The sequence below is a fragment of the Drosophila kikkawai genome, chromosome 2L (assembly GCF_030179895.1).
Source record: "Drosophila kikkawai strain 14028-0561.14 chromosome 2L, DkikHiC1v2, whole genome shotgun sequence".
Classification (NCBI taxonomy): Eukaryota; Metazoa; Arthropoda; class Insecta; order Diptera; family Drosophilidae; genus Drosophila; species Drosophila kikkawai.
This window is the reverse complement of record NC_091728.1, coordinates 24,184,271-24,203,064: the sequence shown is the minus strand read 5'-3', so window position 1 is coordinate 24,203,064 and position 18,794 is coordinate 24,184,271. Positions and strand designations below refer to the sequence as shown.

General features: G+C 36.7%; 1 protein-coding gene across 23 annotated transcripts in view; it reads left to right on the top strand.

Annotated features, from left to right (window-relative positions):
* lola (longitudinals lacking) overlaps positions 1-18,794 on the top strand; it is a 65,804-nt gene that overhangs the window by 18,299 nt on the left and 28,711 nt on the right. For 3 of the 23 annotated variants that reach the window (XM_017166499.3, XM_017166496.3, XM_017166500.3), the window contains exon 6: positions 17,678-18,052. The exons of 10 other annotated variants lie outside the window; for them this stretch is intronic. In XM_017166499.3, coding sequence (XP_017021988.1) covers positions 17,678-18,052 — 375 coding nt within the window. Of the gene's footprint in view, positions 1-26; positions 391-1,307; positions 1,983-2,538; positions 3,546-4,268; positions 5,027-5,954; positions 7,651-7,954; positions 8,104-9,174; positions 9,465-11,418; positions 11,630-11,772; positions 16,311-16,814; positions 17,201-17,677; positions 18,053-18,794 lie in introns of those variants that run through there. 10 more of the 23 variants (XM_070284018.1, XM_017166514.3, XM_070284023.1 and 7 more) reach the window with 10 other exon arrangements.

The window sequence follows — 18,794 nt, the reverse complement described above, 5'->3', positions numbered from 1 at the left end:
CCCTGATGATCTCCGCTTTTCTCTAGACACACCAGTAGCAGCGGTGGAGGAGATGGTTGTGACGCCCAGCCCCGTGCCTCTACATCCGCCTCTGCATCCTCATCAAAGTCTCCAAAATCGGCGGATGCGACAGCGAGTGCTCCTTATGTGTGCCAGACTTGCGGTCGTCGCTATCAGGTTTTGGGCACTTTGACGCGTCACATGCGCAAAGAGTGCAATCAGCCGAAGAAGTACGTGTGCGGCATGTGCGGTCGTGGCTTTCACTATAATTTCAAGCTACAAGATCACTACTACTATGTCCACAAAGGCGTTCCACAAGCGGGATTAGTTAAGATCGATAAGAGAAGAGACAAGGAGAAGGAGGATAGGAAATAAGTGTAATTGATGTAAAACTTTTAATTTACATACTATTTATCATCATCGGTATTATCATTACACATGCAACATGAAAGCTACAATAAATTTGGGATTAGAATATATTTAACTGTGATTCCTTTCAATCGAGTGAATTCAAGTGGAGGAGCTATGGAGTTTACCAGTCGGAGGAGCTGTGAAAGGATGGTATACCTAGTGGGAAGAACGAACAGTCGAGTCCATATTTAAACAGTACTTGGTTAATATATCATTGAATATTTTAATTTTAAATAATATCATTTAAAGGACTATAGCTGATACTTACATGAGAATACGAAAGTTGTTATCTTAGAATTGATATACATACACCTATTACCTACATTTAAAATTTGTTTTAACTTGTAAAGAAATAGTTTTCTAGTCGAGGACTCCTTAAAGTATTGGATCTATAGATTTTACATTCCATATTTATGAAAATATTTATTAATTGTTTTATGAATTTAAATTCAAAGGAGTCGTTGTGGAGAAGAAAGGTCCTAAAGTTCTTAACGCTTCAAAGATCTAAAAAAACATAAATAACTCTAAATTTTTAAAAGATGAGTTTCACACATCTCCCAGAACAGTTCTTCTTCTCTAGGGAACAAAAACATAACGTTGCATCGTTGGTTAGTAGTAGATTTATCAAAAAGGTTGACAAAAACCAAACTTGAGAAAGACTAAAGAGTGGTTTGTTGTTGTAGAGCTCCTATTTGGCAGATATAATGTGAAATAAAACATATTTGAGGTTGGGTTTGAAGTTAGGGAGTTGTGTATGCTTGGTTGGCAAAGATACTGTTTGAAATGTAAAGCTTTTGTCGTGTCGGTTGCTCGCTCGTTTGGTTCTAAAACTTTTTTCCTCTCCCTCCTATGTGCGATTCTCTATCCTGCTCTTTTGCTCAAACCTTTAATTGCAGGTCTGCTCGAGTTGAGCTTGAATCAAATGTTTTACTATGAAACTGAAAGTCCGCCGACCTCTGACGCCGCTGTTGAATCGCGTCGCGGAAAGCTGCGATCACGTAAGAAGGCCACTAGTGGAACTGACATAGTAAAGAAGAACATAATGCCGCCGCCGTCCGAACAGAGCAGTTCGGCAGCGAGTCTGGCGAGGAACGCGAATATGCGGGAGGATGGCAAGGTGCAGTGTCCGCAGTGTCCGAATGCGTATACGAGGATATCGGCGTTGAAGAGGCACTTGGAGTTTGAGTGCGGAATGTTGGAGAACTTTCGATGCGAGCTGTGCGATGCCGGATTCAAGCGCAAGGACTCGCTGAATCGCCATCGCAAGAAGCACATTACCACGAAGTATTTGTTTTAGAGAGACTAATCAGTCCACAGATGAGCCATTAAAGAAGATTAAGAAAACGCCAACTCGTGTGGGGATCTACTAATTATATAAATATAGATGTACATTGTCCAATCCTATTCTATCCTCGGAGATAAGTGTTGCCTCTTTGATTTCGAGTGAAGGATTTAGTCCCAAATCAATCAACCATCATATAAAGCCAGGATATATCTGTATATGTTTTTGACTGCTCGATAAAAACAGATTACAAATTAAATAAACACACACACACACACACACACATCCACAAGACACATCCTGCCCATTACTCTCTATTCTATATATCCTTTGCATAAATCACAAAGCTGACAACTCCTCTGTCTTCTTTATCCAATCCCTGCTCTCTCTCCTATGACTAGTTTTCCCTCTTACGAGTAATCCTTAACCAAACCCGCTCCTTGAACTTTTTTGCATTTGCTGTTCTGTGCAATTTTTTATGCCTGTTTGAAATTTGTTTTTGTTTGATGAAGAAAAGACAATTAAACCAAGAAATTAATTTATTAATTTTACCACAAAAACAAACGAATATCTAATGCTTTTTAAGACTAATATCTGGCATTTTTGAGAGAAACCCAACAAAGAATTAATAACATATTGCTTGTTTTTGCCTTGACAAATTAAAAAAAACGACTAAACATAAGAAACAAAAAATAACAAGAATTAAATTTGTATTAAAAGCATGATTAACGTTTAACTTTTAACGTTTTTGAGAACAACAACAAAGACAACTTGATAGAAAACTTGAATTCGAGATCCGAGAAAATATATGAAATATCAAAACAAAGAACAAAAACAAATTTCAGGCCTGCATCAGCTGATAGACGACTCCTCATCCAGTCAACAACCACCGAATCATGTCCTCAATGGCGGCAGCAACAGCACCAAGCAGGAGCTAGTGGATGGCAGCAGTGATGACTTTCCTCGGGGATCGGGATCGGGATTGCATCACTTTCAGGCCCCACAATTTGATCATTTTCATGGACTCTTAGCCGGCGGTAATGGGGGAGTGGTCGGAGTGGGCGTAGGAGTAGGAGGAGCAGGCCTTGGCCAAGAGGAGAGTTTCACCTGTCCGCAGTGCTATAGGACGTACCGCAGACACGGCACCTTGCGTCGCCACCTGCGACAGGAATGTGGCAAGGGCAAGAGCATGGTATGCTCTGTGTGTGGCCATCGCACCAAGCGAGCGGATCACCTGCGCCAGCATGTGCGCAAGAAGCATCCAGAGATTGCGATGCGATCGCTCTTTAAGCGCCAGCAGAGAGCTGCCGCAGCGGCAGCCTCATCGGCCGGAGAAGATAATCAGACGGCAGAGGGCGAGCAAAAGCCGGAAATTGTGGATCTGGTGGATATGCTGGACGATGCAGCAGCAGGAGATGAGGATCAGCAGCCACATGCCTTTCTAGTCGATGATGATGACGAAGACGAAGCCGTAGACTATCCTCACCTTCAGCAGCACCAAGTGGAGGAGAGCAGGACCTCCAGTTATTATCGTCATGCTCTGCTGCAGCAGGCGTTACAGCAGGTGGCAGCGGCGGCGGCAGTGGTGGCCAGCGGCGGCTCCTCCAACTCTACCACCTCCTCCTCCGCAGAGCTCCTGAAGGGAGAGGGATTGTAGGTTTTGGGTCCTTCTCCTCTACCTCCGCTTTGAGTAAAAGACGCGCAACGCTAAATCCTATCCAGAGATATCTCCACTAATCAAATTAACCAAAGAGTGGCCACACTAGCCATTTTCTTGTCCTGCATTTATTTATATATATTTTCTAATTCGTATTATATGCGATATATATGAATATATATTTCTTTTTCCAGCGCTAAATCAAAAACAGTTGACAACTAATCTAATAATAATAATAATAAACAAGTATATTTATATATTTTGTATAAAATTAAAAAAGAAGAAGAAAAGAGAACGAGAAAGAAGAAAAGCTATAAAAACTAAAAATAAAATGCAACATTTTTTACAAACAAAAACAACAAACCAATGCGTTTTTCAATTTAATGCATGATATGAAACACGGAATTTCAAAATTAATTTAATTGATTACTTGATTAATTTTGGTAAATAACATTTAATTTAATATGCGAAACAAACATATATTTACATACTTTGTTTTCGGTGCCAAAGTTTTTTTTTACATATCTCTTTTGTGTTTGTTTAAATTTAAGTTTAACTTAAGTTTTAACTTTGAGGCGAGGCGAGAGATGTGTATTATCCTTATGTAATGGCGGGGTCGGTTCTTATGCTAATCCACAATATATCCTATATTGCATAATACAGAATATACATAACCTTAAGCCAACAACAACAACAATACACTGTAAAAATGAAAACCAAACATGAATTTTAAAACTGCCCCCCAGACAGAACCAACACTACACAACACACGCTCACACCACACACCATCTCTATTTCTCTACTCAACCTCCGACTCTGTACTCTGTACTCACTCTATCTCTGTTAAGAAATAATCGTTTAAATCAGTCTTAGCCAAAATCCTAGACATAAAAACAAACCCAATCACAATTCTTACAGATTTAAGGACGCTTTACTGTAATTATGCCACGGCAGTTATAGCAGCGGCCAATGCGGCCAGCAAGAAGCCGGCTATGGAGGAGGAGCAACAGAATCACCTCAACCAGCAGCAGCATCATCATCATCATCAAATCAGTAACAGCAATAGCAGTGAGGTTTGTGAGCCCGAAGTAACGATACGCAGAATGTACAAATGCGGCAACTCGGGTCAAGCGGAGCACATTGTCAATCACTTGCAGCCGGCGGCGGTTAGCCAGAATCAGCACCAGCAGCAACTGCATGGCAGCGCCAGCAACTGCACCGGCTGTCACATGTCAGCGGCAGCCGCATCCTTTCAGTTGGCCAATCTGCTGAACACCAGCATACGAAGCACCAGCAGCAGCAAACCGCAGCGCAACCACAGTCATAGCACAGGCAACAACAGCAATGCGAGTGGCAACAGCAATACGAACGCCACGAACAACAGAAGCAGCAGCAGCAGTAGCATCAATTCAGCGAGCAAGAAACCGCCCAGCGTCCAGTTCCATTGCGAATTCTGCAACTTTAGCTGCTCGTGGCGCTACGATCTGAAACTGCATTTGCGACAGAAGCATGGCATTCATCAGCTGAAGAAAGTCTAGGAGGGATTAGGGAATGTAATTCCAACTAGGATCGAGATCAAAACTACTGGCTGTTTTACAACATATATGTGTATATACATCCCCATTTTTATATTGTTAAGAAAAACACGTTGCTCCATATTGTTCTGTGTCTGCCAAGTCAATAATACCCTGAAGTTAAATATATGTGTACAAAATATTTATTGAAATGAAAAGTTGATTTTTTTTAATGCCAATCCATATAATATAATCTAATGTATTTTTAGAGAGCCTGTGATGCCCAGAAAGTCATTTTTGGAAACCACACTTGTTATTACACAAAATTCTTACAAAAATATCATAAGTTTATAATTATTTCATAAAAGATTTTATTTAGATGTTTCAAAAAAAAAAAAACATTTTTTTTAATATGAATTTTAATATTTTTACAAGTACATTTTGAATTCTGTTATTCGATAGTTTCTTAAATTGATTTATGTAATTTTGTTAGAAAAATGTATTTAAATTGTATTTGTTTATTTTATTGTTTTTAGAGTAGACTCTTTGGTAGTTTCTGTTGAAAATAAGGTAAACTTGATTTTAGACATTGAGTAATTGTATAATTTGTATTAGTTTTTTCCTTCAACTTCTCAAAAACGAATACGAAAACAAAAACAACAAAACCAATTGGATAATTGACAATTATTAAGTTTAGGTTTTAAGTTATGTTTTTATAAACAAACATTTGAAGCCATGTTTTCAGAATTGTTTATGCCACATTTAAGTATAAGCCTAATAATTCCTTGACCTTGTGTTTATAATTTTTAACACATTTTCTCTTTTTATTTTTCTTTTCATTTTCATTTCATACAATCCAAAAACAAAAATCCAATCAAATCGAATCAACCAACTCTAATATCCCCAAAATCACCAATAACAACAACGACCCATCGAAACAACTCACCAAAACCCAACATAACTCAACAATTCACCATAAACCACACAACTCTCCAACTCGCCAAATCACCAACTCACCAACCACACACTCCAACTACTAACAAACCGAAAAATTGCCGGCCGGGTTCCGATTTGATTCGATTTCCCGCAGACCTGAAGTATGAATACAAGCACAGCGTCTTTGGCAGCGACGACCAGGATCAGGATCAGTACAAGGAGCGCTTCCACTGCGCTGTCTGCAACAAGAGCTACCTGCGCAAGCGCCACTTGCAGCGTCACATGCGCGACGAGTGCATCGGCATACCGCCGCGATTCAATTGCGAATTCTGCCCGTCGCGCTTCCGCCGCAAGTACCACATGGTGCGCCATTTGGTCTCTAAGCATGGCATTCCGTCGGCTATTGCCCAGATGACCACCGGCAGTGGTGCGCGTTCGTCGAGTGGCTCGCTAGACCTAAAGTCTGGCATCAGCCTGGTGGGTCTCCAGCAGATGGGCGGCGGTGGCGGCGGCAGCAGCGGAGGCGGTGATTGTGGCGCGAGTGTGGGCAGCACAGGATCGCACAATGGCTGCGAGAGTCCCATACCCGAGAACCTGTCGCTGCGTAAGGAGAACTATGAGAATGAGAATTTGCCGGGCTCCCGCTGCACTTCGCCATTGCCGCCGCACATCATGCCGATTCCCACGTACGGATTAACAGGTGCCATCACAGCGATTTCAGCTGCAGCAGCCGTGGTCGAAGAGCAGGCAGCGGCGGCAGCCGCAGCCGCAGCAGCAGCAGCCGAGGCCAAGAACAACAATGATTCCACAGGAGTAGGGGTAGCCGACGATGACGAGGCGGTCGCTGTGGCCGAGGCAGCCGCCGCGGCAGCAGCATTGGGCATCAAGCCGGAACCGGTGACGCCCAGCAAGGTGCAGCAGCACCATCTAATGAACGAGGAGTGGAACATGAAGCTGGGTCTGCAGATAATATCGAATTCGTTGCTCAAGGAGCGACTGATGAACACGATGCCATTTGCTTACAACAATAACTAAGCTCTCTCTTACGTCTACATATTTATACGAATCTTATTTATTGAAACTAGCATCTCCCTCATTTATGTTAATTTGTCGAAAGTCCTGCGGGTCTTTTATCGTATTCTTCGTATGTGTAACTGCCGTAACTGTACGTTGTTTTTTTCCCGCGCTATTTTAATGCCATCCTCCGCATGAATCTCATTTGTAAGACATTCCATATTCCTGAAAGATATCAGAATCTTTTTTTTAATATAATTTATGTAACTATTTTTGTGAGTCTCGCTATACAGACAAAGTGTGTCTTAAAAAAAAAAAACAAGAATTGTCAATATTATTACAATGTTGAATATCAGCCAACAACAAAGCAACTTTCCTAAACGAAAACGAAAACTAAACTACAACCGTCACGAATTTGTAATTGTATAAGAACGTTTTTCTTCGGCATGTCCCCGCTTTTAAGCCATGGAAACAAGAACCTTTGTTAGTCACTTAAGATATGAAACCAAAAAAAACGAAAAGAAAAAGTCAAGGGAGAGGAAATCAAATCTTTTTACTACAAGCTGAGTAATTTACAATTTGATCCAAAGTCACGCATAAAATACTCAACGACAACTCTAGCCGCCGTCTCCCCAGAGGCGGGAGTGGAGGTAGTAGATATTTTTAATTGTAATCGCACTTGATCCAAATGATATGCCACCAAATTGTATGATCTACGTTAAGTTATTTTTATACAAATACATTTTTAGCATGTATGTACAATTTAAATAAAATACTAATTTATCCAAAATCCAAAAAAACGAAACGAAAACCATGAGAAAATTATATATATTATTAATTGAATAAATTACCAAAAAATATACCAAACGACCAAGAAATATATTATATCTATGATGTATTCAATTGCAGCCAAATCGAAAGTTGTATTATTTATTTTTTGTTTAGCTTTTTGTTGTCACATTATTTCACATTCATCGATCGTTATTCTACCCACATACTCCCCCGCATTAATGTTTTTCGTTGCAACGTTTTGTCTTCTGTTTTCCATGATTTTCCTTAGCTTTTGTTTTCTCTTTGGTTTTCTCTTTCCTGAAATTGTGCGAATTTCACTAACCTATTTTATTACTAAATTTCTTTTAGATATGTTCTACAAACCAAAAACTGTTGTTGTTGTACTACCCCATCTACTTCATCTACCAACCACTACTACTCCAATATCTACTACCTACTATCCACATACTACTATCTGTGATGACCGTACCGTACCGTCGTAGAGTGTTATCTGCTGGCCTCCTGGAATCTCCGCAACACACGCCGCAACGAAAAGTCTGTCACTTACAGTATTATATATACTTCTTTATATATATTCTATATGATATATATCTTTGTTCTGTGTAAAACTCTCGCCTCCAATTGTTTTTGTCTCTGGGTTTCTACTTGATCTACACACATAACACACACAATCACACGGCGATATAGTTCGTTTTGGGAGGAGAATACTTGCTTAAAAATTTAAGTATTGAAGATGAACAAGTGAAATTAAAGCCCCCTTTACGCACTATATCGTCCTGTTAAGCATGTTCTCTCATGTCTATTTTTCACTTCCTTTGCTTGGGTTCTACTTCTCATGTGTCATGTGCCAGGAATGCGTGTGTGTGTGTGTGTAGTGACAACGTGTGTGTCCTTTGTGCTTTTTGTGTGTGTCTGTCTTTTTACGTGCAACCTTGTTCTCTCGCTGAGCTTTTTCCAATTCATAGCCTTAATATTATTATATTCTAGCTCTATTCCTGATATATGTGTGTCTCTCTTTTAAAGAAATATTTACCAAAACCAAAAATAAATTATTTAACACTTGATGTTTTTTCTTACACGTACTTTCTTCTAGTATTTAAGAAGGTTCCACGTGGGTTTACTATTAAATATGGGCTGAACTTTTATTAATTCTAAGACGATCTAAATGTTTTATATATACCTTAAACCTTTTTATTTCCCGTCAAAATATAGCTTTTAATTATATTTTCATTTTGGAATGCCTTTGACATGTTTTTAAGTCTATACCATGATATAATTTTGTTAATAAATTGTTTATAATTTATTTCTTTTTTTTTACATTGTTTTTGTAGCTTAGCTAAATTTGACTTGCTCAAAGAACAAAACAAATGAGAAAATAACACATGTAACTAAGAACGTAATATACAGTCAGTCGTACACTATCAGGAAAAACGAATCATTGTATCAAATCAAATCAAATCAAATCAACTCGAATCACTTTTCACCCACTCACACTTACCCATTTTGTGTCGCTGTGCGCGCGCGCCCCTCCTCTGCTCTTCTCTTCCGCACCCACTCTGCATTTTCAGATTTTGTACTAACCTGGTATCAGCACGCCTGCGATCAGTGCGGCAAATCCTACAAGACCCGCAAAAGCCTCAGCCGCCACCGGCGGTTCGAGTGCCGCTTCACCACCGAACGACCCATCTTCCAGTGCCCCAGCTGCAATTATGCTGCGAAACGGAGCGATAATCTCACCAAGCACATTAAGACCCATTTTGCCAAAATGAAAAAGGACTTTTTGCCGCTGGCCTTCCAGATGCAGACATCCAGCATTCCGGCCAAGTGGGAGGCCACCGCATAGGGTTATTCCGAAAAGAAGAGAAACGAAACCAAAGGAAACAAGAAATCTCCAATCCAGTCCAATACCATTTCAGCTTTTGTTGAAGTTTAGTTTTTAAACTTACTTACCACGTATTTTAACGCTTGTTTGCAAAAAGAACCAACCAGGACAGACTGCAATGATCTACTGAGCAACGCCCAGGAGGAGTCGTTTATGAAAAAATTAAGAAACAAGAAAAAAAACAAAAATGCCAGCTTTCACTTTGTATTATTTTGTATAAGCGATTTGCATAAATTTGGTTAATTCATGTAAATGGCATACAAAACGCGCGCGGGGCCTGGGCTTGCTTACAAATTCCATTCGTTGCAGTCTCTGTCGCCGTCTCGGTCTCATTTAAAATTCGTATTTTTAGACCTAAGTTAAGCGCAAACATTTTCATATGCTTCTTTAGCTCCGATCTCAGTTTTGCCTAAGTTAACTTTAAAATTAATTTTAATATTGGTAGTTTATAGTGAGCCAAAACAAAGCAAAAAAAAGTCCAAAGAGAAAACGTGAATGAAACTAAGTCAGGGAGAAGGGGAAACGGGGACAACTACTGAGAGTAGTTTTTGGGGTAGCCCACACACACTTTACATTGCATTCCTAAGAAAAAGAAAACAAAAATCGAGTCAAAAACCAAAAAGTGAAACATTTTTCGATAATTTATAGTCATAGTTGTAAGTAAAAAAGGCAATGCCAAATCAGCGAAATTCCAAAATGACAAAAAACTAACTAACCAACTAACCAATTTGTGGATTAAGTTCATAGACGATGAGCCGTACAATCTAAGTTCCTTTTGCTAGCTAGGATTATGACTAAACATGTGCATACACTTGTAGAAAAGGATCTCAAAAACTCACTAACAAGTTGATAAACAAACAAAAGAGTTACAAATTAAATGCAACCAACAGTACAACAAACAAACAAACAAACAAACAAACAAACACTTAACTAAAGTAAAAGCAACAGTCGCAAACAAATAGTTCAAATATATTTACAGAGCAGCCAAAAGAAAGCCCAAGTCTTAGCAGTTATCTACGATTAAAGATACTATATATTTTGTGAAACCTTGAGAAATGAAATGTGAAACGAATTTTTGTGAATCAGCAAGAGAGGATGAAAAACCTTCAACGATATTTAGTTAGCAATGTAAGCCAGAACCTAATCTTATATATATATATTTATATTAACCAAAAATCAACTATTTTTATATACAATATGTCAGAAGAGAGCCAACAACCAAGTATTTTTTATATGCATATATTACATATACTTAAATATTTTTGTAACACCGAATAAAATTGTATTGATCAAGAAACCGTTTGTATATTTAGTGGGTCGATCTCTTAGCACCTCTCTTCTCTGCCAGTCCAGTTTACTAAACACGTTTCATTGCAGACCAAGCCATTAAATCAAGCCATCAACCACCACCACCATCATGCCATGCCATGCCATGCCATCATCTTCAGTCAAGCCATCATCAAAATCAAACCCACAGCGTTCATTCCAACCAAATAAATAAAATCAAGCCAAAAACTGCAACTACTGCTGCTAGCTCTGCTCACGCTTCACCAAAATGCCACCAAGCCCACACAAAAATACAAAAATAATTCAAAAGAAAAAATCAAGCAAAAAAACACCCCGCAACACACACTAACTGTAAATATCACCAATTTTTTATTACTATTCATATTATTATAATTTTTTGACTCGATGCAAAAATTAACTTACAAAAAATTTTACAAATTCTAAAACTGTTAACTTAAAGCAAATTTTTTTTTACTGAAATCTTGTTACTTCTTCAAAAAACAAAACGAAATATATCTGCTCTAGTTCTTTAAGTCTTCGGAAGCAATGCAAATGGAACACCTCGAGACTCATATGATGTATATCTTTCTTTCTTTTCCTTCTATATATATGTACAAATGCATAAACATCTAAACATTTGTAGCGCCAAGCAGCTATGCATCCAACTCGAGCCAAACACCGCCGCCGACTGGGACCTCGGCCAGTTCGGCGCACTCGCTGATCCGCGACTATTGGTACGAGCTGAAATTCTCCGATCTATTCAAGTTCATCAATCCGGATGGACGTTACCAGTGCCCGAGATTCAATTGCCTGAAGAGCTACAAGGATGCCAGCTCATTGCAACGACATATCAGGTGAGTGTCTGAGTTTCCTCCTCCAATGGATGATTGCCAAGTCTTGCCAAAGCTCCAAAGTTACCAAAGTCAATGCCAATTATGTACTGATACCCATCTTCTTTCTCTGTCTTATTTTACATTATCCAATGTTTCTACTATAGATATGAATGTGGTGGACAGAAAAAATTTCGCTGTCTGATGTGCGGCAAAGCATTTTCACAAAGCTCCCACCTAAAGCGACACCTTGAGTCCGGTGTTTGTGTCAAATATTACTTATGAGATAATGTTTTCTTTAAAATCAAATAGAATAAGAGCGTTATCCCGTTAGGCAGAAGAAGATCCATAAACTGATGATCTTAAAGATGAACTTGAAAGTGAACATGGAAATGAACATGGACATAGAAGTGAACATGGAAATGAACATGGACATGGAAATGAACATGGGCATGGAAGTGAACATGGAAATGAACATGATTATATACCTAAACAACACGTATAGAACATACACAATAAAAGCAAAACACAACAAGAACAAAAGATATATAGAACAATTAGATAAAACCAAGAACAATTACAAATAACAAACAACAAAACGAATTTATTGGATGCCACATCATTTATAAAGAAAATGGAAAACAAAAAAGAAAGAAAGCCAACCATATATACATATATATATATATATATATATATGTTAAGTATATATATGATGATAATTATTGTTGAAAACTGAGCATTAAAGAAACAAACAGACAGAAAACTTAGTTAAATGAACAAGTGAAGTGAAAAAACGAAATATTTAACAAAGCTAAAAGAACAACAACAATATATACACATATATATACATATATATTAAATGCAGTCAGTGAACATTTTATAGAATTTTAGTAAAATGTAAAACCAGATTTAAAAAACAAACAAAGCAAAAAAAAAAAGAAAAAAAAAATATTAATATAAACTAAGGAATAGAACAGAGAGGCAAACGTTAAAAACAAACAAAAAACAAAAGCTAAAAAATAAAACAAAGCAGAAAAACAACAACATACACGCAAGGAAGCTAAGAGCAAAACAATTTTAGTCAAACTAACCAAAACTACGTAATTTTAGTTAAAATATATACATAATTAATAATATAGAAACTAAACCAAGCAAAACTTAGTGAAATTAACAAAAGATGAAAGATGCATATAACATATTGAAACATAACAACAACCAGAAAACAGAAAAGGGTGAAGTGAAACGAGAAACCAGAACAGAAATGCATATAACAAAACGTACTGTGTTTATTTGTTGCCAAATATATATCTATTATATATATTTCTAATAATATATAAAATATAATTAATACGATTCTTGTTATGCCACACACAACAACACCAACAACCACAACAACAACAGCAGCTAAAATTCAACAAACAAAAGCCGAATGAGGAGAACCTGACAGCCACAACAATAAGAACAGAGCAAGCAAATCATCAAAAGCGAAAAAAGGATAACTATTATTGTTATTGTTTAAGTTTGTTACTATTAGACACACACACACACACACAAACACACAGCGTGCAGTGAAACCTTTTGGAAATGGTAATGTGGATCAGATTCTCCTGATCGAATTTCCCCTCCCAAGGCTTCACGTTGCGCCCACACGTCTCATAGAGTCATAGATTTTGGTTAGGCATCATTAATGAGAGGCGGCAAATGGAAAACAAGAATTGCAGGAAGATTTGTTACATGGTTCCAAGAACAAAACAAAAAACATAGAAAAAAGAAAGAGTTTATATACATATATACAAAAGAAAAAAAGAAAGAAAACATATACATATGAAGAGAACCACATCTACATAAAGTATATATATATATATAGAACTATATATAAATGCTATATTAGCAAAAATGTTGTCTGTTGAAACAAAAAACGAAAAAGGGATATTAAGAAAATGAAATATTGTTGAAAAATGTGCAAAGAGGAGATGTTGGTATAATTATACTCACATCCCACGAAGGGATCCCCATTAGGTGTATAGGTGTGCTTGTGTCCGAGTCATGTGTGTGTCTGAGTGTTGTGTGTGCCAATCAATTGAAGGATTTTGTACCAGAAATCAGAAACAGAAATAATAGAAAACAGTTTGTGCCATTAGAAATTCTCCACCAAAAGTGAAAATAAAAATTCAACAATGCGAATAACATGCCATAGATGAAGAGATCGAACAATATACTCATATTTAGAGAGAGATATATACATATACAGTGTATGTAAACCAATATGATTTGTTGTTACAGAAACCGCAAGAATTCAGTTTGGAAAAGTGTAACTAACATTTACATCTTTCGTTGTTAGATTCAATGATTTGGTTTTTTTAGTGAAATTATATTTTTTCAAAGGCAAAACAAGTGACAACTAAAATGCTATAAGAGTGCCATTATCAAACAAATTTTAAATATATATGATATAAATATAATTAAATGATAAATTATTGAAATTATACGAGAATATATATATATGTATGAATAATAACCTAAGCAGGAGGCAACTAAGCATAATTTCTAGTTAGGATCAGAAGGCAGAGAGCGCAGGATATATATTGTTTGTTGCTTGTTGATTGTTAATCTTTGGGTTGCAGATGCATACATATAATAAAAACCTACGCATATAAGGAAAGCATACAACAACACGTATATATGACAGTACAATAAACATAAATATTCTATATACAGAAAACCAGCAGCAATAGAGAGAAAAACTAAGCTAAACTGTATGAGAAAACTCGAATGAACTAGGCAAATTATACACGACAGAAGAGTATATAACACGAATGAAAATCAATTATAGTAAAGTACTAAAATAATTCTAAAACGGCAGTCTTTAACCTGGCGGACACTAAATCCAAGGTCATTAGGCCTCGCTCCCAAGATCACACAAAACATAAGTCGAAGAGGTAACATTCGAGGCTTTCAGAGTGCAGCCAGAGAGAGAGAAAATCTTTCGTTCGCTATTGCTTGTACATTGCTGTCGCGAACGAGAGAGAGAGCTCTCGCGAGCTCTGGTGAGACCTCTTATTTGGCAATTATTAACCCTTTTTCTGTGCTGTCCGTAATGGCCTTGCATATTTAGTGTCTGCCTTGGGTTATTAGCACACATGTTCACCCGCCCCGTCACTCCCGCAATTAACAAATAATACCAAAGGCAAATTTTTAAATTGATTTACTTCAATTTGATTTACAAAATTTTTGCTACAAGTGCAATATAAACCTTCAAAAAAGTAGCAACAATTTGTCTTGTGCGGCTATTTGCCAAAGTCAATTTCTTGAAATGAATAGTCTAAAAAAAACACCCACAATTTTATAACAAAACCAAAATACATTAAAAAACAAAGCGATCAAGACAAATTGTGTGACTTTTTGAAGAAGTATAGGGAAGAAACATAGAATCACTTTTGAATTGGTTGAAATTTATTTGAGAATTATTCGATTTATATAACATGTATAATTTATGTTTTGTTGTTAAACTAATTTTTACTAAGGCCCCGTTGCGATTAGCTAAATTATTATTATTATTTTTTGTTTGCTGTTAAAGTTTTTTAGATAAAAGTAATGAAAGAACGCTGCGAGACATGAAATGTTTAGCAATATAACTCTTGTTTGTTAAATCGTTTTTCTTTAATTTAGTTTTAACACTGTTTTAATGTTATTATTATGAGAAAAAAAAGAAAATATATATATACTGTTCACATTAATTTAACCAGAAGAACAACTCTTTATGTTTTAACTTTTGTTATTATTGTTAATTAATATTTATCAAGTAAGAGCAGAAAGGAAAACATTGAGAAAACTAGCTGTTAACTGTGTATGTAAGTTACAAAATAATGAACAAAATATACTCCAAAGAAACCAACCAAAAATATATATATATATACAACACACATATATACAAGGACATATACATATACCAATATATATATATTTTAGACAAGCAAAAACAAAACTGAACAACCAGACAAAAACGTTTTAGTAAAAGTGTATTTGGAAAAACATGAAATTGCCATAAAAACAAATTAAAACCAAATAAACAAAAACAATAATTAACAACCGAACAAGAACAACCTAAGCAAGTTTAATTGTAAACGAAAGTTGTTTATTTTTTGTAGATTAATATTTAACAATGAAAACCGATTAAAAATTGATATACATATATATTTATTGTTAACAAAACCACGGAAAAGGCGAAATTATAAAAAAAAACAAATTTATACAACCAAGAATAATACAGAAAAACTTTAATTGAAGAAGCTGATATTGTTAGTACCTTAAAAAACAAAACGAAAAAAAAAACATAATATAAAAAAATAAAAATAATTATTATTAATAATTGTAATAACAAGAGCTGTAGGATTAAAAACAATGAACAAAATAAAAAACAAAAACAGAATTGAATGTAACCAAGCCAAGACCATTTGGGATTATGTTTTAATTTTTCGAGAAACCAATTTAAACCCCGAAAATTGTTATTTTTGCGAAGAAAGGAAACTCGGATCAAATGGCATTATATATGGAAATCGTTTATATACAACACATTGTTTGAAATGAAAGTGGTAACAGAGACAGAAAACAAAAAAACGATAAAAAAAACAACAAAAAACCAAAACAAACAACACGAATAATAAAGATTGATATTGAAATGTTGAAACCCCAAAAAAAGAGAAAATTCGAGATTATTACTTATTATCTTCTGGGGGTTATTAACTAGTTCTCTTACTTGCAGATTGTATCCAGGCTGTATCCAGGACCTTTGCTAGTCCAAGAGTCAGGTCAATGGTCAGCCATTGCTACCGTTACACCATAGTAGACGGTACTACCTGCAACTGTGTGAGCTCCAAATTAATTTTAATTTAAGCCCCCTTCTTTTTGTTGTCAAGTTTCTTTAAATAAATAGTGTTTGAAAGTGAAATGGTAAGCTTTTGCCTCTTTTTCTGTTTAGTCTTAGACTTTTGTCAATTTTTTATTTTAGCAAACCAACGTAGTTTATTGCTGCAATTAACTATATCTATCGCTCTGCAAACTGAACTGGTAGTTGGTTTCAAATGACAAGTATTCATACATAAACATCATACATATTTTCATACTCCCCAAATGTTTTTATTTCGTTCAATTATCCTCTCTTAAATGACATTACCTAACCTATTCCATTTCTTTTTCTTAATTCTTTTAGAGAACGCCTGGACCCTAGCCGTGAAATCGGTCACTTCCCTGAACAATGTCTCCAGGCCGAGCAGCAGCTCTCACATTTGTCCGCGCTGCGACAAGGCCTACACCTACAAAAAGAACCTCTCCCGGCACTTGCGCTACGAGTGCGGCCACCTGCCCACCGAGAAGTGTCGCCATTGTTCCTATGTGGCACGCTACAAGCACAGCCTGAACATGCACCTCAAGACGCAGCATCCAGAGCATTCCTCGGGATCCTCGCTAGCACCTCGCGGCTTGTTTGACTCGAAGAGTGTCGTTCCTTGATTACATTTACACAGTTTTTTTCTCTTTAATTTGTTGATCTCCAGCAGGTAAGTGTGAGGCGCCTAGAAAAAAGAGAGTAGAGAAGAGAAAAGAAGAAAGTGCCGGCGTAATGTCAATAAAAATGCCTTTTTGTAAACCAAAATTGAAACGTGTCATTATTGAATTTTTCTAATCCTAGCCGTTAAGTTAGTTAAGCTTTATATATATTAGGGGCACGCACGGTTTATTATCCCTAATTTTTTGGCTGTGGTATTTTGTTTTGTCTTGTCCTTGGTTCTCATCTAAAAAAAAAAAAAAAACACACAACCCACCAACACTTATCTATATATACATAAATATATACAAACCCCATAGAATAAGCTTGATTTAAGAACTAAAAATGGAAGGCTGAAGAATTGTTTGCTTGTCTTGTGTCAAAAGAATAATAAAGATGAAGAAGTATACTCTTAGGGACAGGATTCAATCAACACACACGTTTATTGAGCTGAGCTTAAGCGGTAAACTTGTACACTTGGAACTCTAACACTAACCAACATCTCTCCCATCCCATCATTCGCCTCGCAGCCTCCTCCAAGCAGGACAAGGGTGAGCAGACGGAGGGAACGCCCGAGGAATTCGAACTGGACGATTGCCTGCTGGAGAGCAATGACATAGTCATCACCCAGAACAAGGATGGATTTGTGCTACATGTCAAGAAGCTGGGCAATATCACCGCCGCTGCCAAGATAGAAGCCGACAGCGAGGACCATCATTCGCATCCCCAGCAGCAGCAGCAGCAGCATCAGCAGGCGGCTGTCACTGTCACCGGACCGGCTGGCCAGCCCACGCCCACGATCACTGAGCTTTTGAACGCCGCCGCCGCCTCGCACTCGGACAAGCCGCCAGCATTGACGCCTTTGTGCAGCAGCATTCCCATTAAGTTGCCCTCTTCGGAATGCGGTAAGTTTCAACATCTTGACCATAGTCATACAAGTGAATGGGCAAAACTGGGTTTGAGCTGTGTAAAGGTCTGGGACTATTAATGAATTAGCGAATTTAGACTTTGAGTTTAGCTATTTAAATCTATTTAATAATAATAATAATTCTTTTTTTGAGCAATATTTTTTTTCGCTCAGAATTTCGCTCAATGTGTAATGTCTTCTTTCTAAGAGGTTTGTTTGAAAATATCGAAAACAGACGAACCCAAAAACACACATTGACCGAAATTGTGAGCGAAAAAAAATATCTCTCAGAAAATAATCATTATTTTTTTGAGCGATATTTTTTCGCTCAAAATAATATAAATTAATTTTTTGAGCGATATTTTTTTTGCTTAGAACTTCTCTCAATGTGTAATATCTTCTTTCTAAGAGGTTTCTTCACATATTTATTTACATAATCCTACGTATCGAAAGCAGACGATCCCAAAAAAACACATTGACCGAAATTGTGAGCGAAAAAAATATCTCTCAGAAAATAATCATTATTTTTTGAGCGTTATTTTTTCCCTTAAAATAATAATAATTATTAATTAAAACTTAAAAAAAATAATTCAAATTGGTTTAATATATAAAATAAAAATCTAGATTTCAGCAATCATTGATCATCTTGAAAGAGCATCCAAATTATAGCCGATCGTTTTTTTTGCGGCTTTTCCAAGTGGATGACTTTTTGTTTAAAGAAAACATTGATAATTATTATT